General features: G+C 48.7%; 1 protein-coding gene across 1 annotated transcript in view; it reads left to right on the forward strand.

Annotated features, from left to right (window-relative positions):
* Positions 1-4,967: 4,967 nt before the first annotated feature.
* LOC138367212 (uncharacterized) overlaps positions 4,968-17,500 on the forward strand; it is a 40,945-nt gene continuing 28,412 nt past the window's right edge. The window contains exon 1 of the mRNA XM_069328617.1: positions 4,968-5,592. Coding sequence (XP_069184718.1) covers positions 4,968-5,592 — 625 coding nt within the window. The remainder of the gene's footprint in view (positions 5,593-17,500) is intronic.

The raw sequence follows: 17,500 nt of genomic DNA on the forward strand, positions 1-17,500 counted from the left end.
AAGCTGAATTTCCAGGGACACATTCTAAACATATCAAAAAAAGTTTCAAAAACGGTGGGCATTCTTTCTAAGATCAGATATTATGTACCACGCCCTGCCCTGGTGACTCTCTATTACTCCCTTATCTATCCATATTTCAACTATGGTATTTGTGCTTGGGGCTCTACTACCCAAAATCACTTACGTCCTCTAATTACTCAACACAAAGCTGCTATTAGGACAATATCCAATTCTGGCCCCAGACATCATTCGGTACCCCTACTCAAATCCCTGAATATGTTAGACATTAAGTCACTGCACATTCTCTCATGTGTATTATACATATATAAAACGCTAAACTGTAATGCCAATCCTGATCTCAAAAGCTTCATAGAAGGTTGTAACAGAACCCATGAGCACCACACCAGAAATAAATACAGTTTTGATATTCCTAGAGTACGACTTAATCAAACCAGAAATGCTCTACAAATCAAGGGGCCCAGAATGTGGAATGACCTTCCCAACCATGTTAAAGACAGTACCTCTCTCAACCAGTTTAAGTTAAAAACGAAGCTATACCTAATAAATTCCCTGTAACCTACCTTACCCCTCTATTGTCAACCCATGTATGTTTTTTTTTTTTTTTTTTTTTTCTTCAAATCAACGCTGTTTTAATGTAATTTTCTGTAATAATTTGTAATTGTACTTGTGCTGTTTTTTCAACAATGTTCCCCCCTCTTTTACCTCTATTTTTATTTGTACTCAACGCATTTTTTTCTTTTTACCCATTAGTTTTAAACTTTAGTCAGTAGTGGTTTTTTTCCTGCCTGAAACGCTTTGCGTAATAGTGGCTTTAGGCATTGTATGTACTAGCTCTATCTATAAAGCCAACAAACTTTGTAAAATCTCTTTATGTATGTACCTTTGCCTAAATAAAAATTATTATTATTATTATTATTATTATTATTATATGTGCTTGTGTGTGAATAATTTCTCATGAGTGCAGTGATCAATTGAATATTCGCCTACGAAAGGAATTACTGAGAACTCCAGTACTATATCTTGTTGCATTCGTTATCATCATGTGAAGTACAGTGTGTTACGCCATGATAGTGAATTATTATGTTCATTAATGTAGAAATGTTTGATTGGGTTCAAGATCAGTGCAGTGAATCATTTGCGTTCTATTGCCATTGTTGCAAATTTTGTGTTGTTTGAACGTTTAGTGACTCGTGAGAATTTAAAGAAACAGGCGCCTTTCGCCAAGTATATGAGGGGGGGTAGTCGCCCAGCTGATTTTGACGTTGACGTGAGGGGGAGCATTGCCATCTTGGTGTGTTCCTGATTATATGTGGAGAGCGAGCGACTTTTGCATGTACTAGCTGTTTGCTTGTTGATATAAAAATATGATGTCTTGAATTTTAAGTAAAATACAAAATACCTTGGCGTTTGTATCATCCCCTTCATATTTCTTGTGGCTATATAATACTTGAAAGGAGATAGAGTGATAGAAATAAATACCTGCCTGATATCAGATCCATTGAGTGTGCTCTTGCCACTGTTTCCACAATTCCACAATACCACTGACGTGTTACTGGACACGGGAAACACCAGTTGGCGACCTTGTGGTTAGTAGTAGAGCCCTTGTCGGGGCGGGCACAAGGTTGAGAGAGCTAACTGTGTTCCCACTCATCTCTGGCTAAAGAGGCCGGCCGGGGATCGACTGGGATACTCTCCGGGCATACAGTGGCGCCGCGAGGATTGAGTGAAGACCCGCAGGACTACGGTGAGTGACCTTGTGTACACTGTTACTCGCTTTTTATCAGATATGTGATATAATAAGAAAAGGGGAACCCCGACATTGGCGACCTTGCCAGGATTACGATCAAGATAAAGGTTGCAATTGTGGTACTTTGCAGTGGTATTAGGTATCAGGTACAGGTTATCACTCATAGCACAAGATGGAGGATGATAAGGTAACAAGGTTCATTGATACTAGAGACGAGCAGGTGCTGGAGGAGTGCACCAAGGCACAGCTACAATCGATAGCAGACCACTTTGGGATAAAGTTGAGTCTTCCAAAGTGGGAGAGAGAAGACTGGAGATCATGGCACAGCTCAGGGCACGAGATGAAGCTTTGGGGGAGGAATGGCCACAGATACCTGCCAGTATGGGAGAACATTTGAGCATTGGTGGAAGCAGCAGGGGATCCAGCGGCAGCAGGCGCAGCGTCAAGCTGGAGATATTGAAGCTGCAGCTGGAAGCGCAGCTGAAGCGGGAAGAACAGGAACGAGAGGCACAGCTGAGACAAGAAGAGTGAAAAGCACAGCTGTGCAAGGAAGAGCGAGAAGCAGAGGCACAGCTGTGCAGAGAAGAGCGAGAAGCAGAAGCACAGCTGAAACGTGAGGAACGGGAAGCGCAGCTGAAGCGTGAGGAACAAGAGCGGGAAGCGCAGCTGAAGCGTGAGGAGCGCGAGCTAGAAGCTAGGCTGAAACAGCAAGAAGCCGAGGCTGGAGTGGGCGGAGCTGGTTCAGAGTAGGCTCACCGGTGAAGCTCGTGAAGCCTACAACATGCTCGACCTCAGGGAGTGCACCAACTACGATGCTGTAAAGAGAGCTGTGCTCCATTCTTTCAAGCTCACGCCGGAATGTTACAGGAAGAGGTTCAGGGAATGTACCCGTTCGCCATAAAAATCTTATGCGGAGATGGCGAGGGATATGGAGAGAAAGTTCCTGAAGTGGCTGAGTCTGAAGGAGCGAAGTCGGCTGAGGATGTCAAGAAGCTTGTGGTCTTGGAGAAGTTTATGTCTGTGCTCTCTCCTGAGATCAGGGTTAGAGTAAAGGAGGTGGACATTAAGGACCTGAGGTCCGCGGCCGACCGAGCTGACATGCTGGAAGAAGCCTTACGACCACGCCGAGAGGGACAGCACCGACCGCCTGTATACTCCGGATATGGTAGAAATTATAGAAGGACGGACGGATGGAGGACCGGAGCGAGTTCTCCCAAATCCCACCTCTCGAGTGGAGACAGCAAAGGATCGAAGAGTGCTGTGGAGCCGGTAAAGAAGTCCCAATCTGAGAGCTCAGGAGCTGTTGCTGCGACGAAGGAGTCGACGGATGGTGCGAGGAAGACACACGGCGACGGCCTCTGGAGGTGTTGCCAGGGCGAGCGGTGGTGGATGGTCACCGACGGGGAAGCTTCGCTGCTTCAATTGTGGGGGATTCGGACACTTCTCGTGGGACTGCAAACGCCCTAAGCAGCGGGGGAACGTTGCTTTCGTGAGGGTCGAGGACCAGATGGCCGAGAGGGTGCGGGATGAACCCGTACTGAGTGGGGAGAAAAGAGTTCACCCATTCGTGTGTGAGGGAACCATAAGGATGGGGGACGCAGACCCCATCCCGGTGAAGATATTGAGAGACACTGGGGCAGATTTTACCCTGGTGAGCAAAACCCTGTTCCCCGAGGGTTACGAGAGTACCAGTGTAGGGGTGGCAAGTGTGACCACTGTGGGAGGCCCAGTGAGGATGCCCCTACACCAGGTGACTCTGAATTCTGATTATGGCTGCCAGACCCTAGTGGTGGGGATCTGTGCATCAATGCCCAAGATGGAGGCACAAGTCATCCTTGGAAATGACGCATGTGGAGGATGTGTCCTCCCGAACCTCGTGAAGGGCGAGGAGTGCTTGGAGCACTATAAGAAGAAAGGCGGAGTGTTGGACACCTGTGGGGACGAGAAGAAAATCGCCAAGGTGGCGTTCCCTGTATGCGCTGTGATTCCGAGGCGGTGCGACGGACACGGAGGGTGTGGATCTGATGGGGCTGACGAGGAGACGTCCGACGGCCTGGGAATCGATCACCTCTTCATGGAACCCGGAGAACGAGTGGAGGGTGAAGGCAGCCCGGAAGGTGAGTTACAGGTGACCGTCACCAGTTCTTTTAGGGTGGACCGCACTCGTCTTGGGGAGTTGCAGCAGATAGAGTTCCCCGAATTAATTCGTGAGGCCAAAGGAGGACGTGTTGGTCCTGAGAGGGCCACTCATTTTTACATACAGGACGGCATGCTGATGAGACAGTGGAGGCCTGTGAGGATGGAGGCCGGAGAAGAATCTCTAGGTACAAGACACCAGGTAGTATTGCCGGCCCAGTGCAGAGCGGCAGTGTTGGATCTGTCGCACTCGGTGGACTCTGCAGGTCACTTGGGGGTGACCAAGATGCTGCGTAAGATCAGGGATCATTTCTACTGGCCAGGTATGGACGCCGATGTGAGGCGTTATTGTAAGACGTGCTTACCTTGCCAGAGGGCAGGGAAGAGCCATCCCGCGATACCAAAGGCCCCGTTGGTCCCTGTTCCTGCGTTTGGGCCTGCATTCGAGCGTCTGTTGGTCAACGGGGTCGGACCGTTGCCACGGACGAAACGAGGAAATACCTACCTGATGACGATCATGTGTGCGTCAACCAGATTTCCGGAAGCTGTCCCGATGCGACGTTTGACGTCGAGAAGAGTGGCCGGGCAGCTTCAACGATTTTTCTCTTGGATGGGAATGCCCAGGGAAATTCAGACGGACTGTGGAAGTATATTCCAGTCCAAGTGGTCCAGGCAGACCGTGACAAGTTGGGGAGTGACTCAGATTCGGTCGTCGCCCTACTGACCGCAGTCGCAAGGGGCGATCAAAAGGTTTCACTCCACCTTGAAGACCGTTTTGAGAGTGTTCTGCGCAGAGCAGGGGGCTGAGTGGGATTAGGGAGTATACCCTGCATTGTTTGCCATACGAAACGCAGTGGTAGAATCGTTGGGTTCTCACCTTTCCAGCTGGTGTATGGACATGAGGTGCGAAGTCCTCTGTCCATGCTGAAGAAATAATGGACACCAGGAGTGACCGTGGGAACGGTCAACGAATACGTTCAAAAGTTCAAGGAGCGTCTCACTAAGGACGGGAACTAAGGCAAAGGAACTAGCTGGAAAACATCTGAAGGAGGCGCAGCGTAAGATGTCGGAATGGTATGACAAGAGAGCTACGCCGAGGGAGTTCCAGGTTGGGTCCCCGGCGATGGTATTGCTGCCGGGTAAGAGTAGAGTGACCGAGTCACGGTTCGAGGGTCCGTACCAGGTGCTACGGCGGTTGGGTCCTGTAACGTATGAAATCGGTAAGCCAGATAGACCCCGCAAAAAACAGGTGTGTCATGTAGACCGCCTGAAGCCTTTCTTCCCTGAGGAAGGAGGAGCCGCCGAGCAGAACGGAACGATGTCTCAAGACCCCCAGCAGAAGATGATTTTGTGCATGCAAGTGGATCAGGAACTTCCAGAGGAGGAAGAAAAGTGGTCCAGGGCGGACGGAACCCGTCTCAGCAATTCGGAGAGTTTGGCGAAGATCGAGGAAAAGCTACAACACCTGGAAGGGCAGCAAAGCGTGGACCTGACGAACCTATTAAGGGAGAATGCCTCTCTCTTTACCGACGTGCCCCGACGACACAAGAGTGTAACGCACGAGGTGGAGGTGAGGGACGCCAGGCCCGACAAGCAGAGCGCTTACAGGTTAAGCCCAGAGAAGCGTGAGCTGATGAGGATGGAGGTGGAGTATCTCCTTAAGAACGACCTTGCAGAACCTAGCAGCAGTGAGTGGAGTTCCCCATGCCTGTTGGTGAAGAAAAGCGATGGTACATTCCGCTTTTGTACAGACTACAGAAAGGTGAACTCCATCACTGTGGCAGATTCCCACCCCATGCCAAGGGTGAGCGATTGCATCGACCAGGTGGGCAGTGCAAGGTACGTATCCAAGGTCGATCTGCTCAAGGGGTACTACCAGATCTCCTTGACTCCCGCGGCCAGGAAAATGCCAGGTTTCGCAACTCCGGACGGGCTGTACCTATACAAGGTGTTGCCCTTCGGAATGAAAAACAGCGATAGTTGTTTCCAGCGCATGATGAATGAGTTGCTAAGGGGGGGCCGAAGGCTGCACAGTATACATCGATGACATCGTCGTGTAGGCCGACGATGGAAGACACACCTGGAAAGACTCAAGAATTGTTCAGGAGGCTAGAGGACTTAACTGTAAACTTAGCCAAGAGCGAGTTTGGGAAGGCCCACTTAGAGTACCTTGGCTTCGTCATCGGCCAAGGAGAAGTAACCCCTGTAGATCATAAAGTGTCAGCCATTAGGGAATACCCAGTGCCCAGGACGCGTAAAGAGTTGTTAAGGTATCTCGGAATGATAGGATACTACCGTAGGTTCTGCAGGAATTTTTCCACGGTAGCGCATCCTCTGACCGAGCTACTCTCCAAGAATGTGCGATGGAAATGGGGAGAGGCCTGCCAAGAGTCTTTTGAGAAGACCAAGAAACTGTTGACGGAGGCCCCGGTGTTAATATCCCCAGATTTCTCAGCCAGATTCATCCTGTGCGTGGACGCCAGCGACGTTGGGATAGGGGCCATGTTGGCTCAAGAGAGAAGTGAGGTACATAGGTCGGTAGCTTTCTACTCTAAGAAGTTTGTGAAATACCAGCGGGCCTATAGTACCGTTGAAAAAGAGGCATTGGCGCTAGTTATGGCCCTGAAGCACTTCGATGTGTACGTGGGAGGAGGGGCAAGACCTGTTTTTGTGTTCACAGATCATAACCCTCTAACCTTTTTGTACAAAATGAGGAACTCCAACCAACGACTGACGAGGTGGGCATTACTACTGCAGGAGTACTGGCTGGACATCAAGCACATCCGAGGGAAGGACAACGTGGTTGCGGATGCCCTGTCTCATGTACACTAACCAGACATGACTCTTATTTTAAGGGGAGGGGTATGTGACGGTGTTCCCCCCCCCTTATATTTCTCCCACGCCTGCTGTAAGTAAGTAATTATCAAAAGAAGTCACCAAACCGGGAAGGCTATGTAGCACCATCAAATGCGCAAAATAATCAGAGGGCGCTAAATATCACCAAGGATGCCAATACGAGAACAAAAACGCATAAGGCGAACGATATCAAAAGTATCCGAGTCACCAAGAATTCTATTGAGGGACAGGTGACCGCGAGGGGTGGTCGGAAAGCAAGACACATGCTCGTCCTGGAAGTCAAGACATTCAAGAAGGACATGCACGACCGTAAGAGGGACAATGCAACTAGGACAATAAGGAGCAGGGCGGCGCTCCATCAAGTGACCATGGGTTAAGCGAGTATGGCCAATACCCAACCTCGCCAGAGCTGTTTCCCACCGCCGGTTACGGTGGAAGGAGGACGGCCATGAGGAAACACAACATTTAAGAGTACGTAGCTTGTTACCAGTAACAGACAACCAAGAAGTCTGCCAACGGGTAAGGACTGAGGAATGGATAACCGGGTAAAAGTCGGAATACGGAATGCCTTTACGAGAGATGGGACAAGAGCGGACAGCTTCCTTGGCGGCAGCATCCGCACGCTCATTTAAAGACACACCAATATGGCTGGGAACCCAACAAAACTCAACTAACTTAAATTTACTGTGAACAAGAAACAGCCAATGCTGGATCTCGACAACTACTGGATGAACCGGATTAAAGGACCTGAGAGCCATGAGGGCACTACGAGAGTCCACAACAACTACAAAGGAAGACTGACAACGAGAAAGCAGGAGACGAAGAGCATAGAGAATAGCATAAAGTTCCGCTGTAAAGATGCTAGTCTCCAGAGGTATCCGACACATATAAGTGCGATCAGAAAAACAACAGAGTAGCCAACACCATCCGCCGACTTTGACCCATCGGTGAAGACAGAAATGGAGCGGGAGTGAGAAGAACAGTGCTCAAGGAAAAGGCGTTTTAGAACCGTAGGAGGGGTAAAAGCTTTAGTAATACGGGTCAAGGAAGTACAAAACCGCGGAAGAGGGACTCTCCATGGGGGCAAAGAAGGAACAACACGAGGAGAAACATTAGAAATACGAACGGCAAGAGAATCCTGGAGGTGAGATAACCGGACAGAAAGAGGGAGGTGGTGAAGAGGAACAGGAACCACAGGAGGGGTAAAAGTTAAAGCACGACAGGTGAGAGGAAGGATGTTGTAAGGTCCGCGCAAGATAGCGAAGACAGTAGCGATCACGGCGGTCCTGGAGAGACAGGAAGCCAGTGTCAACATACAAGCTAAGGATGGGAGTCGAACGAAAGGCACCAGAACTGAGGCGCAACCCAGTATGGTGCAAAGCATCAAGACGGCGAAGAGTAGAAGGAGAAGCAGACGAGTAAGCAGGGCAACCATAATCGAGCTTAGACAGGACGAGAGAGGAATGTAAAGCAAGGAGAGTGCGCCTATCTGCCCCCAAGAAGTATGGGACAAGACCCGAAGGAGGGTAAGGGCCTTAGAGCACTCAACACGGAGGTAAGAGATATGGGGAGACCAAGACAAACGAGTGTCAAGGAATAACCCCAAAAGCTTCACGGAATCTTTGTATTCAAGGGGATGACCATAAAGTGACAAAGAGGGACGAAGAACAACCCGTTTCCGCGTAAAAGTCATGGCACAAGTCTTAGAAGAAGAGAACTTGAAGCCATGATCGGTGGCCCAAGACGACACAGCATCAATTGCAAGTTGAAGCCGGCGCTGAAGGAGAGGCGAATCATCACCCTGACAGCAAAGGGTAAGATCATCGACATAGAGAGCGGAGAAGACACCAGAAGGAAGAGAGGAAAGAAGACCATTGAGGGCAACCAGAAAAAGAGTAGTGCTCAGAACACTACCCTGGCGCACACCTTCATATTGCTGAAAAGAGGCAGAGAGAGCGGTACCAAGGCGCACCCGAAAGGAACGACAGGAGAGGAAGCTGCGGAGAAAGAGAGGGAGATGACCCCGAAGGCCAAAAGAATGAAGTTGATATAGAATATGATATCGCCAAGTGGGGTCGTAAGCCTTTTCCAGGTCAAAAAGGACGGCAACAACGGAGGTCTTCGCAGCAAAAGCAGTACGAATATAGACCTCCAAGTTCACCAGGACATCTGTCGTGCTGTGGCACTTGCGGAAACCAAATTGAGAAGGGGAGAGGAGGTGATGGTGTTCCAGGAACCACATCAGACGAACGTTAACCATACGTTGAAAGAGTTTGCAGACACAACTTGTGAGAGCAATAGGGCGAAAGTCCTTAGGGAGAGTACCCAGAGACCCCGGTTTGCAAACAGGGAGGACAACGGCATCGAGCCAGTCCTCAGGGACTGACGACGACTCCCAGACCCGATTATACAGACTCAGTAAATACTGAGACGTGCACGGAGGGAGATGGCGAAGCATCTCATAATGAATACCATTGGAGCCCGCCGCCGTAGAACCGCAGAGGGCCAGGGCAGAACGACGTTCAGAGAGAGAGAAGGGATCATTATAGGGAAGCTGAAGATGAGTGCAGAAATCTAAAGGACGAGACTCAAGGACAGGTTTACGAAGAAGAAAAGATTGGGGAAGATGAAGACCAGAGCTAACAGAAGAAAAGATTGGGGAAGATGAAGACCAGAGCTAACAGAAGAAAAGTGGGAAAACAGTACGGAAGCGACCTGCAACGGTCCGCCACAAGAGTATCATGGAGGTGAAGGACCGGTGAAACATCGGGAACGAACTTACCCGCTATCTTGCGGATACGCTTCCAGATCTGGGCCAGAGGAGTTTCGGACGTAATTGTCGAGACATAAGATGCCCAACATTCACGTTTAGCCGTACGGATGGCCCTACGGGCCACAGCACTCGCTTTCCGAAAGAAAAGAATAGAATCGGTCGTCTGCATACGGCGGTGCCTCTTCCAGGCTGCACGCTTACAGCGGACAGCCCGAGCACAGTCCGCATTCCACCAGGGAACGCACTTCCGTGGACCCCGAGAGGAAGAGCGAGGGATAGAGCGGAGGGCAGCGTTGAAGACAGTGTCATGAAAAAGGAGGAGAGCGCGAGAGAGCGGCAGAAGGGAGAGGTCAGAGAGAGTAGCACTGAGGGTAAATAGGGTCCAGTCCGCCTTAGCAAACTGCCACCTAGGGAAAGAGAGGGAAGGGCGAAAAGAGAAAAAGGAAACAAGGATGGGGAAATTATCACTTCCATGGAGGTCATCAAGAACCTGCCACGTGAAATCTAAGTAAAGAGAAGAAGAACAGAGAGAAAGATCAAGACAAGAAAGGGTGCGAGTCCGAGAGTCCAAATGAGTGGGCTCACCAGAATTCAGAAGAGACAGGGAAGAAGAGAGGAGAAACGGCTCAAGAAGGCGACCCCGGGTATTCGTCAGAACGTCACCCCAAAGAGAATAACGACAATTGAAGTCACCCAGCAGGAGCACAGGCTCCGGCAAGGAGTCACGGAGGTATTTCAAATCAAGAAGAGAAAGCTGGACACTCGGGGGGAGATAAATGGAAGAAACTGTGTACCATTTCCCCACAAAGATACGAGCAGCAGAACAATGGAGAGGCGACGGAAAAAGTAAAGGAACAAAGGAGACATCAGCACGAATCAAGAGAGCAGAAGAATTAGAAGCCCCAGCAACGGCTGGGGGGGGGGGAGAAAGAAAGGAATAGCCACGAAAACGACCAGGACGAGCACCAAGCATCGGCTCCTGGAGACAGACACAAAGGGGCGAAAACCGCGAAATCAGAAGTTGGAGTTCGAGGAAATTGGCGTAATAACCTCGAACGTTCCATTGAAGAATAGACAACGACGAGAAGAGAAAGGACAAAAACAGAGAACAAGGAAGAAACAAAGGCGAAAGAGCAACAGAGCACGTTAAAGAATATCAGGGTCGGGATAAGGGTTAGGGGGCATGGGTAAACTGAGCAAAGACGGAGGGAAGGAAACGGGAGAACAGATCAGAGGTGGGCGGGCGGGGTCCGGAGGAGGAGGAGGAGGAAGAGGAGGAGACAACGGAGAGGAGCAGTCAAGGATAGCAGCAGGAAGAGGGGGGGTAGAAAGAGGGGAGCGAAGCTCAGCAAGGGCAGCAACCGAGAGGGAAGCGGGGGCTAAAGAAACCTCCATAGCAGGAACAGGGGGCGCAACCACCGAAATGGGAGGGGAAGGAGCGAGAGAGGCAGAAGTAGGGGCCGAGGAAGAAAGCGAAACCTTACCCGCCGGGGAGGAGGAAGGAGAGGAGCCAGGCTTACGCTTCTAACTTAAAGAGACAGGTGTCCCAGCAACCACGTACTGGGCAACGGATTCTAGCGTCTCAGCAGGAGAAGCCGAACGAGAGCACACATGACGGCCGTTTGGAGAGCGATGGACATCAGCCCACACCGACAGGCGGCGGGGAGAGTCAAGAGTCGGAGGGGAAGGATGGGAAGGAGGAACGGAGGGAGACGAGGAAGAAGACACAGGAGACACGACAGACCGGTTAGAAAGAAGGGGAACCCCAGACAGAGGACCAGGAGGTAGATCCTTCGGGAGAGAACCCAAAGGAACAGAGGAGGGGGCAGTGGGCGTATCAGAGTCCAAGGCCCGGAAACGGTTGTGAGTCTGAGGAAGGCGGGAAGGACGAGGAGAGGAAGAGCACAACACGCGAGCATAAGAGATATTAGCATAAGGCGGGAGCCGGCGAACCTGGCGTCTCGCCTCAGGAAAAGATAAACGCTCCCGGTGCTTCAAGTTGAGGACGGCTGCCTCAAGCTTGTAATGGACACACGCACGGGAGAAGGTAGGATGGGCCTCACCGCAGTTGAGGCAACGAGCCTGGGGAGAAGTGCACTCTGACTTAGAGTGACCTTCGCCACCACACAAAAGACAGAGAGAGACAGTCCCAGAGCAGCGGAGGGCACCATGCCCAAACCTCCAGCACTTGTTACAGAGCCGAGGAGAAGGAATGTACTCCTGGACAGAGCACCTGGCACCAGCAAGAATAACAGAGGGTGGAAGGGTCCTACCATCAAAGGTAATCTTCACAACCCGGAGGGGTTGACGGCGACTACCACGAGGGGGACGAGTAAACGTGTCCACCTGGAGAATAGAATGGCCCTAGGCAGCAAGGATATGTCGAATATCGTCGTGGGAGTCGCGCAGGTCCCGAACACCGGTCGCAACATGGGGCGGGAGCAGAATAGTGCCAACACTGGCATTCAACTGAGCGTTCTTCGAAACCCGAACAGGGGTCTCACCAAGGCAGGATAAGGCAGCCAAGCGGGAAGCAGCATCCTGAGAAGGAGCAGCAACGACACGTGTACCGAGACGAGTGGGGTTGAAAGTAATGGAGGCATCCACGGAATCAACGAGATGTCGATGGAAGGAGAAATCGTCAGGAGGCGCAGAATCAAGAGGGAGGAGATCAAAATATTTGGCCCACGAAGCGGGACCAAACAAGGCTTGATAGGTAGCAGAACTGGAAGGAATCGAGCGAGGGCGGCCGTGACGAGGACGGCGGTGAGAACCCCCAAAGAGAGAGGGGTTAAAAGGCGCAGTAGTTACAACTAGAGAAGGAGCCGCGCCAGGGGACGAGGTAGTTACCACTGGGTGCTTGGGACTCGACCCAACCACAGAGGAGGGAGGGGAGCCAGGGGAAGGAGTCAGAGAGGACAAAGGCGGAGCAAGGTCGGGGCCCAATGCAGCGCAGGCTACAGAGCCAGGTCTTCCAACACGGAGTGACTCGTCGGCTTGGTCGCCCACCCCACGAGCCTGAGAAGGTAAAGCAGAAACAGCCGAAACAGGGGTCATCATCATTACGAAAAGGAAAATTCATTTACGAATGTGCCCCCACACCCACCATGGAGCCACAATTAGAGGCAGGACACCCAACAAGAAGCTATCGCCGATCTTGCCGGGGCCTCCTAGGGGTGCGTCGTGAGTATACGCCCCACAAACGCCACCTTAAGAAACCGACAGTCCGTCGAGATCGGGTTCAGTGACGAAAGGGGGATTGACAATAATAGGTTCCCCTCGCTCTCGACGTCGGGTACTACAGTTCTACGGGTGCAAGAGTATGCCTCCTCAAGCACCTGGGCGTCAAAATAGAAGAAGTCCAAGGGAAGAACCAGAACAAGCAAAAGGTTAACAGGAAACGGCAAGCAGATAGGAGAAGAGGGGGGAGAAAAACGAAACAGAAAGAAAAGGAAAAGGTGCCCGGCAGAATTGGAGAGGACGGCAGCAGGAGCACAAGGATAGAAAAGGACAGAGGACTGTCCCAAGGACCATCACACTCCGGTAGCCGCCCACTAAGCCCCCACACGGCAACAACGAGATGAGCGGGGAGGGGGCGCCTGCTGTAAGAGTCATGTCCACTTTACCCGAGCGTTCTCTACGTCACGGGCATCAGTTTGATATATGTGGGAGAGTGTAGTGTTCTCGCAGTGGCGAGAAATTTGTAAAAGAAGAGTATTTTGGCCTGTGGTATAGGCCCTTTAGGAAGCCAATATGGCACTGGCCCCTCCGTTTTGCCGCCAAAATTGTGTGACGTCAGTGGCACCAGATTGGTCACCAACAGCGACGTGGCACAGGGGGCCAATGAAAACCTCCCTTGGCAAGTATGACGTCACGAAGGCAGGGGGGTCCGGTCATCGCGCCGCGGTGGCGCCATCAGTCTGACACGACACGTCAAGGTGGACGAATGTGTGAAGGTTGGTCCTGTCAGTTTGACAGTTGTACCCCGATCCCGTGGATCTTACGCGTCACCCGTAGTCTGCAAGTATGCCGAGAGGTCTTCCTTCATTCCATGTGTGGACCGAAGAGGGAATTGACGGAATATTGAGCATCAAGTGCTCCAGGGTCGGGTGCTGTGCAGGTGAAGTCTAGGCAGTATCGTCTGGGACGTCTGATAGCTTCACAGTGACGACGTAGCAGCTGGACCAATCTACTGGGAAGCAGTGAAAGAAGATACTAATTGGGAATCCGTACGACTGCAGCCAAGAAGTAGGTTGGCAGCCGTAGTTGGGAGAAGTCGACGGCCGGGAGACCGACTCCAGCCCTACAAGACGTTGAGGAGGAGCATGGACCCACGGAGGACAGAACAAGGCGACTACGCGTTTATTTTGGGACGTTGATTGGGTTCCTGGAGGACACATCAGTGTGTGTGTGGGGGCGTTCCCTACACGAGGCGAGAGCCTGGACCAGGAGCTACAACTCAACTCTCACCGGAGGATAGGTGGAAGTAGGTGATTCTAGTTTCCCTCCCAATTCCCCTTTAGTCAGCTATATATTTAGCCAGAGTATCTTTAATGTCGTGAGCAAGTCTCACCTAGGTCTGTCACAGTAAAGCACAGTTGTGCAGAGTGGGGCTGTATAGAGCACTCACGGTATTTACGTATATGTGGTGTATGCAGGCACCTGGAATTACTGAAGAATTTATTGTGTCGATAATTTCTTTCATGTGACTTTAATATGATAACTTAGTGAGAGAATATATATATATATATATATATATATATATATATATATATATATATATATATATATATATATATATATATATATATATATATATATATATATATATAAGTGTACCAGTTATTGTTGTTAGGCTATGTGCCCAGTATTTATATTATTACTATTATTGATATCTATGATTTATCTATATATGTGCTTGTGTGTGAATAATTTCTCATGAGTGCAGTGATCAATTGAATATTCGCCTACGAAAGGAATTACTGAGAACTCCAGTACTATATCTTGTTGCATTCGTTATCATCATGTGAAGTACAGTGTGTTACGCCATGATAGATAATTATTATGTTCATTAATGTAGAAATGTTTGATTGGGCTCAAGATCAGTACAGTGAATCATTTGCGTTCTATTGCCATTGTTGCAAATATTGTGTTGTTTGAACATTTAGTGACTCGTGAGAATTTAAAGAAACAGGCACCTTTCGCTAACAAACAAGTGCAGTAAGAGATCACGCAGTGAGGGGGGAGTCGCCCAGCTGATTTTGACATTGACGTGAGGGGGAGCATTGCCATCTTGGTGTGTTCCTGATTATATGTGGAGAGCGAGCGACTTTTGCATGTACTATCTGTTTGCTTGTTGATATAAGAATATGATGTCTTGAGTTTTAAGTAAAATACAAAATACCTTGGCGTTTGTATCATCACCTCCATATTTCTTGTGGCTGTATAATACTTGAAAGGAGATAGAGTGATAGAAATAAATACCTGCCTGATATCAGGCCCATTGAGTGTGCTCTTGCCACTGTTACCACAATTCCACAATACCACTGACGTGTTACTGGACACGGGAAACACCAGTTGGCGACCTTGTGGTTAGTAGTAGAGCCCTTGTCGGGGCGGGCACACGGTTGAGAGAGCCAACTGTGTTCCCACTCATCTCTGGCTAAAGAGGCCGGCCAGGGATCGACTGGGATACTCTCCGGGCGTACAGTGGCGCCGCGAGGATTGAGTAAAGACCCGCAGGGGTACGGTGAGTGACCTTGTGTACACTGTTACTCTCCTCTATATCGGATATGTGAAATAGTAAGAAAAGGGGAACCCCGACAAATATATATATATATATATATATATATATATATATATATATATATATATATATATATATATATATATATATATTGGTGTATACTGGCAGCAGGTTTTCTTTCAAACATGTTTCATTGAATATGACCGCATATTCTGTATTTATTATTTTCTGGTTTAGGGCTTCTATCCCTCTAACTATTTTCTTAGCATCAGGGCTTAATTGAAATAGGAGTTCTCCAAAACTCATTTTCGTACTTTTAAGGTGAAGAAAAGAAGTGATTTACTATAGAGTGTATTACACTTATTTGTATAATTTGCACGACGTTTCGAACCTCCATGGTTCATTCTCAAGTGAACAGATCTTTACAATACTAGTTGATTTTATACCCGCATTAGGTCAGGTGATAATACAATGAAGGTGAAAACATGGGGGGATACATAAGGGATAAACATAGGGGCTGCAGAAGGCTTATTGGCCCATACGAGGCATCTCCTATCTAAACACAAAGATTAATCCAGTGTAATTGGCCTGTTATGTTGGACATTGTCTTCTGTGTTGGCATCGATATGTTCTTGTCTTGTCCTTACTCTCATGGTGGGTAGAGTAAATAGTTCCGTGATTTGGGTGTTCATGGTAGGTCGCTCTATTCTTATGTGAATTGCCTCAAGAATTTGTAATCTTCTTGAATCTTGGGTTTTGTCTATTATGCAAGTGTTCTTGTTCAACATTTCTCTTGTTAGAGTAATGTCATGGGCTTGTCTCATGTGATTCCTAGGGGCACCAGATTGAAGATGGCATGTCAAACGCCTCGTCAGCTTGGTCGACGTCATACCTATGTACTTACATTGAAGGTTACATCCTTCGTGGGGGCAAGTGTACATGTATACAACGCTTGACTGCTGTAGAGGGTTCTCCGTCGGCTTCGGGCTGTTTTTGATAAGGAGTTCGGAAGTCTTCTTGGTTTTGTAGAATATTATCAGGTTTATGTTTTGGTCAGGAGTAGTGCTTTTTACTCCTTTACGGATTATTTCTTTCATTATTCTTTCCTCTTTTATATGTTCACTGTGCATGGTTGATTTGTAATATAATTTTATTGGGGGTGTTGTGGTTTCTGTTCTAGGTTCTGAATTATACCAACGGTCCAAGTGTCTTCTTATAGCAGCGTTTATTTCCGCGTTGCTATATCCGTTGTTCACCAATACCTGAGTTACTCTTTCAAACTCTCTACTCACGTTGCTCCATTCAGAGCAGTGGGTAAGCGCTCGACGAATATAAGCATTGAGAACACTGGCTTTGTATCTTTGGGGGCACTCACTTCTACCGTTCAGGCATAATCCTATGTTGGTGGGCTTGGTATATACGTTGGTGCTTAAAGAGGTTCCTGTTTTTGTTATTAGTACATCCAAGAATGGCAGACTGTTATTTTCACTATTTTCATGTGTAAATCGGAGTACTGACTCTCTCTCTAGGTGTCTTTTTAGGTCAATTAGTTCATCTGAGTCTTTTACTATTACGAATATGTCATCTACATAACGGCAGTATACAGTTGGTTTTTGTCTGCTACTGAAGACCCTATCTTCGATGGTTCCCATATAAAAAAATTAGCAAATAAAACTCCTAAGGGGGAGCCCATTGCTACTCCGTCTATTTGTAAATACATGTCTCCTTGTGGACTGATAAAAGGGGCTTCCTTTGTACATGCTTCGAGAAGACTTTTCAAGTGTGGCTCAGGTATGTCTAATTTGGGGGTGCTCTCGTCTCTGTATACTCTGTCCAGTATCATTCCTATGGTTGTGTCGACTGGGACGTTGGTAAAAAGGGATTCAACGTCCAGGGAAGCGATGATTCCATCGGGCTGGGTAGATTTGATCAATTCTAGGAAATCTGCTGATGATTGTAGACTAAACTTACTTGGAGTGTATGGAGTTAGGAGTTCATTGAGTTTCTTTGCCAGGTGATAAGTTGGGGTTGTCCCTTATGTATCCCCCCATGTTTTCACCTTCAATATATATATATATATATATATATATATATGTCGTACCTAGTAGCCAGAACTCACTTCTCAGCCTACTATTCAAGGCCCGATTTGCCTAATAAGCCAAGTTTTCCTGAATTAATATATTTACTATAATTTTTTTCTTATGAAATGATAAAGCAACCC

The sequence above is a fragment of the Procambarus clarkii genome, chromosome 21 (genome assembly GCF_040958095.1).
Source record: "Procambarus clarkii isolate CNS0578487 chromosome 21, FALCON_Pclarkii_2.0, whole genome shotgun sequence".
Taxonomy (NCBI): Eukaryota; Metazoa; Arthropoda; class Malacostraca; order Decapoda; family Cambaridae; genus Procambarus; species Procambarus clarkii.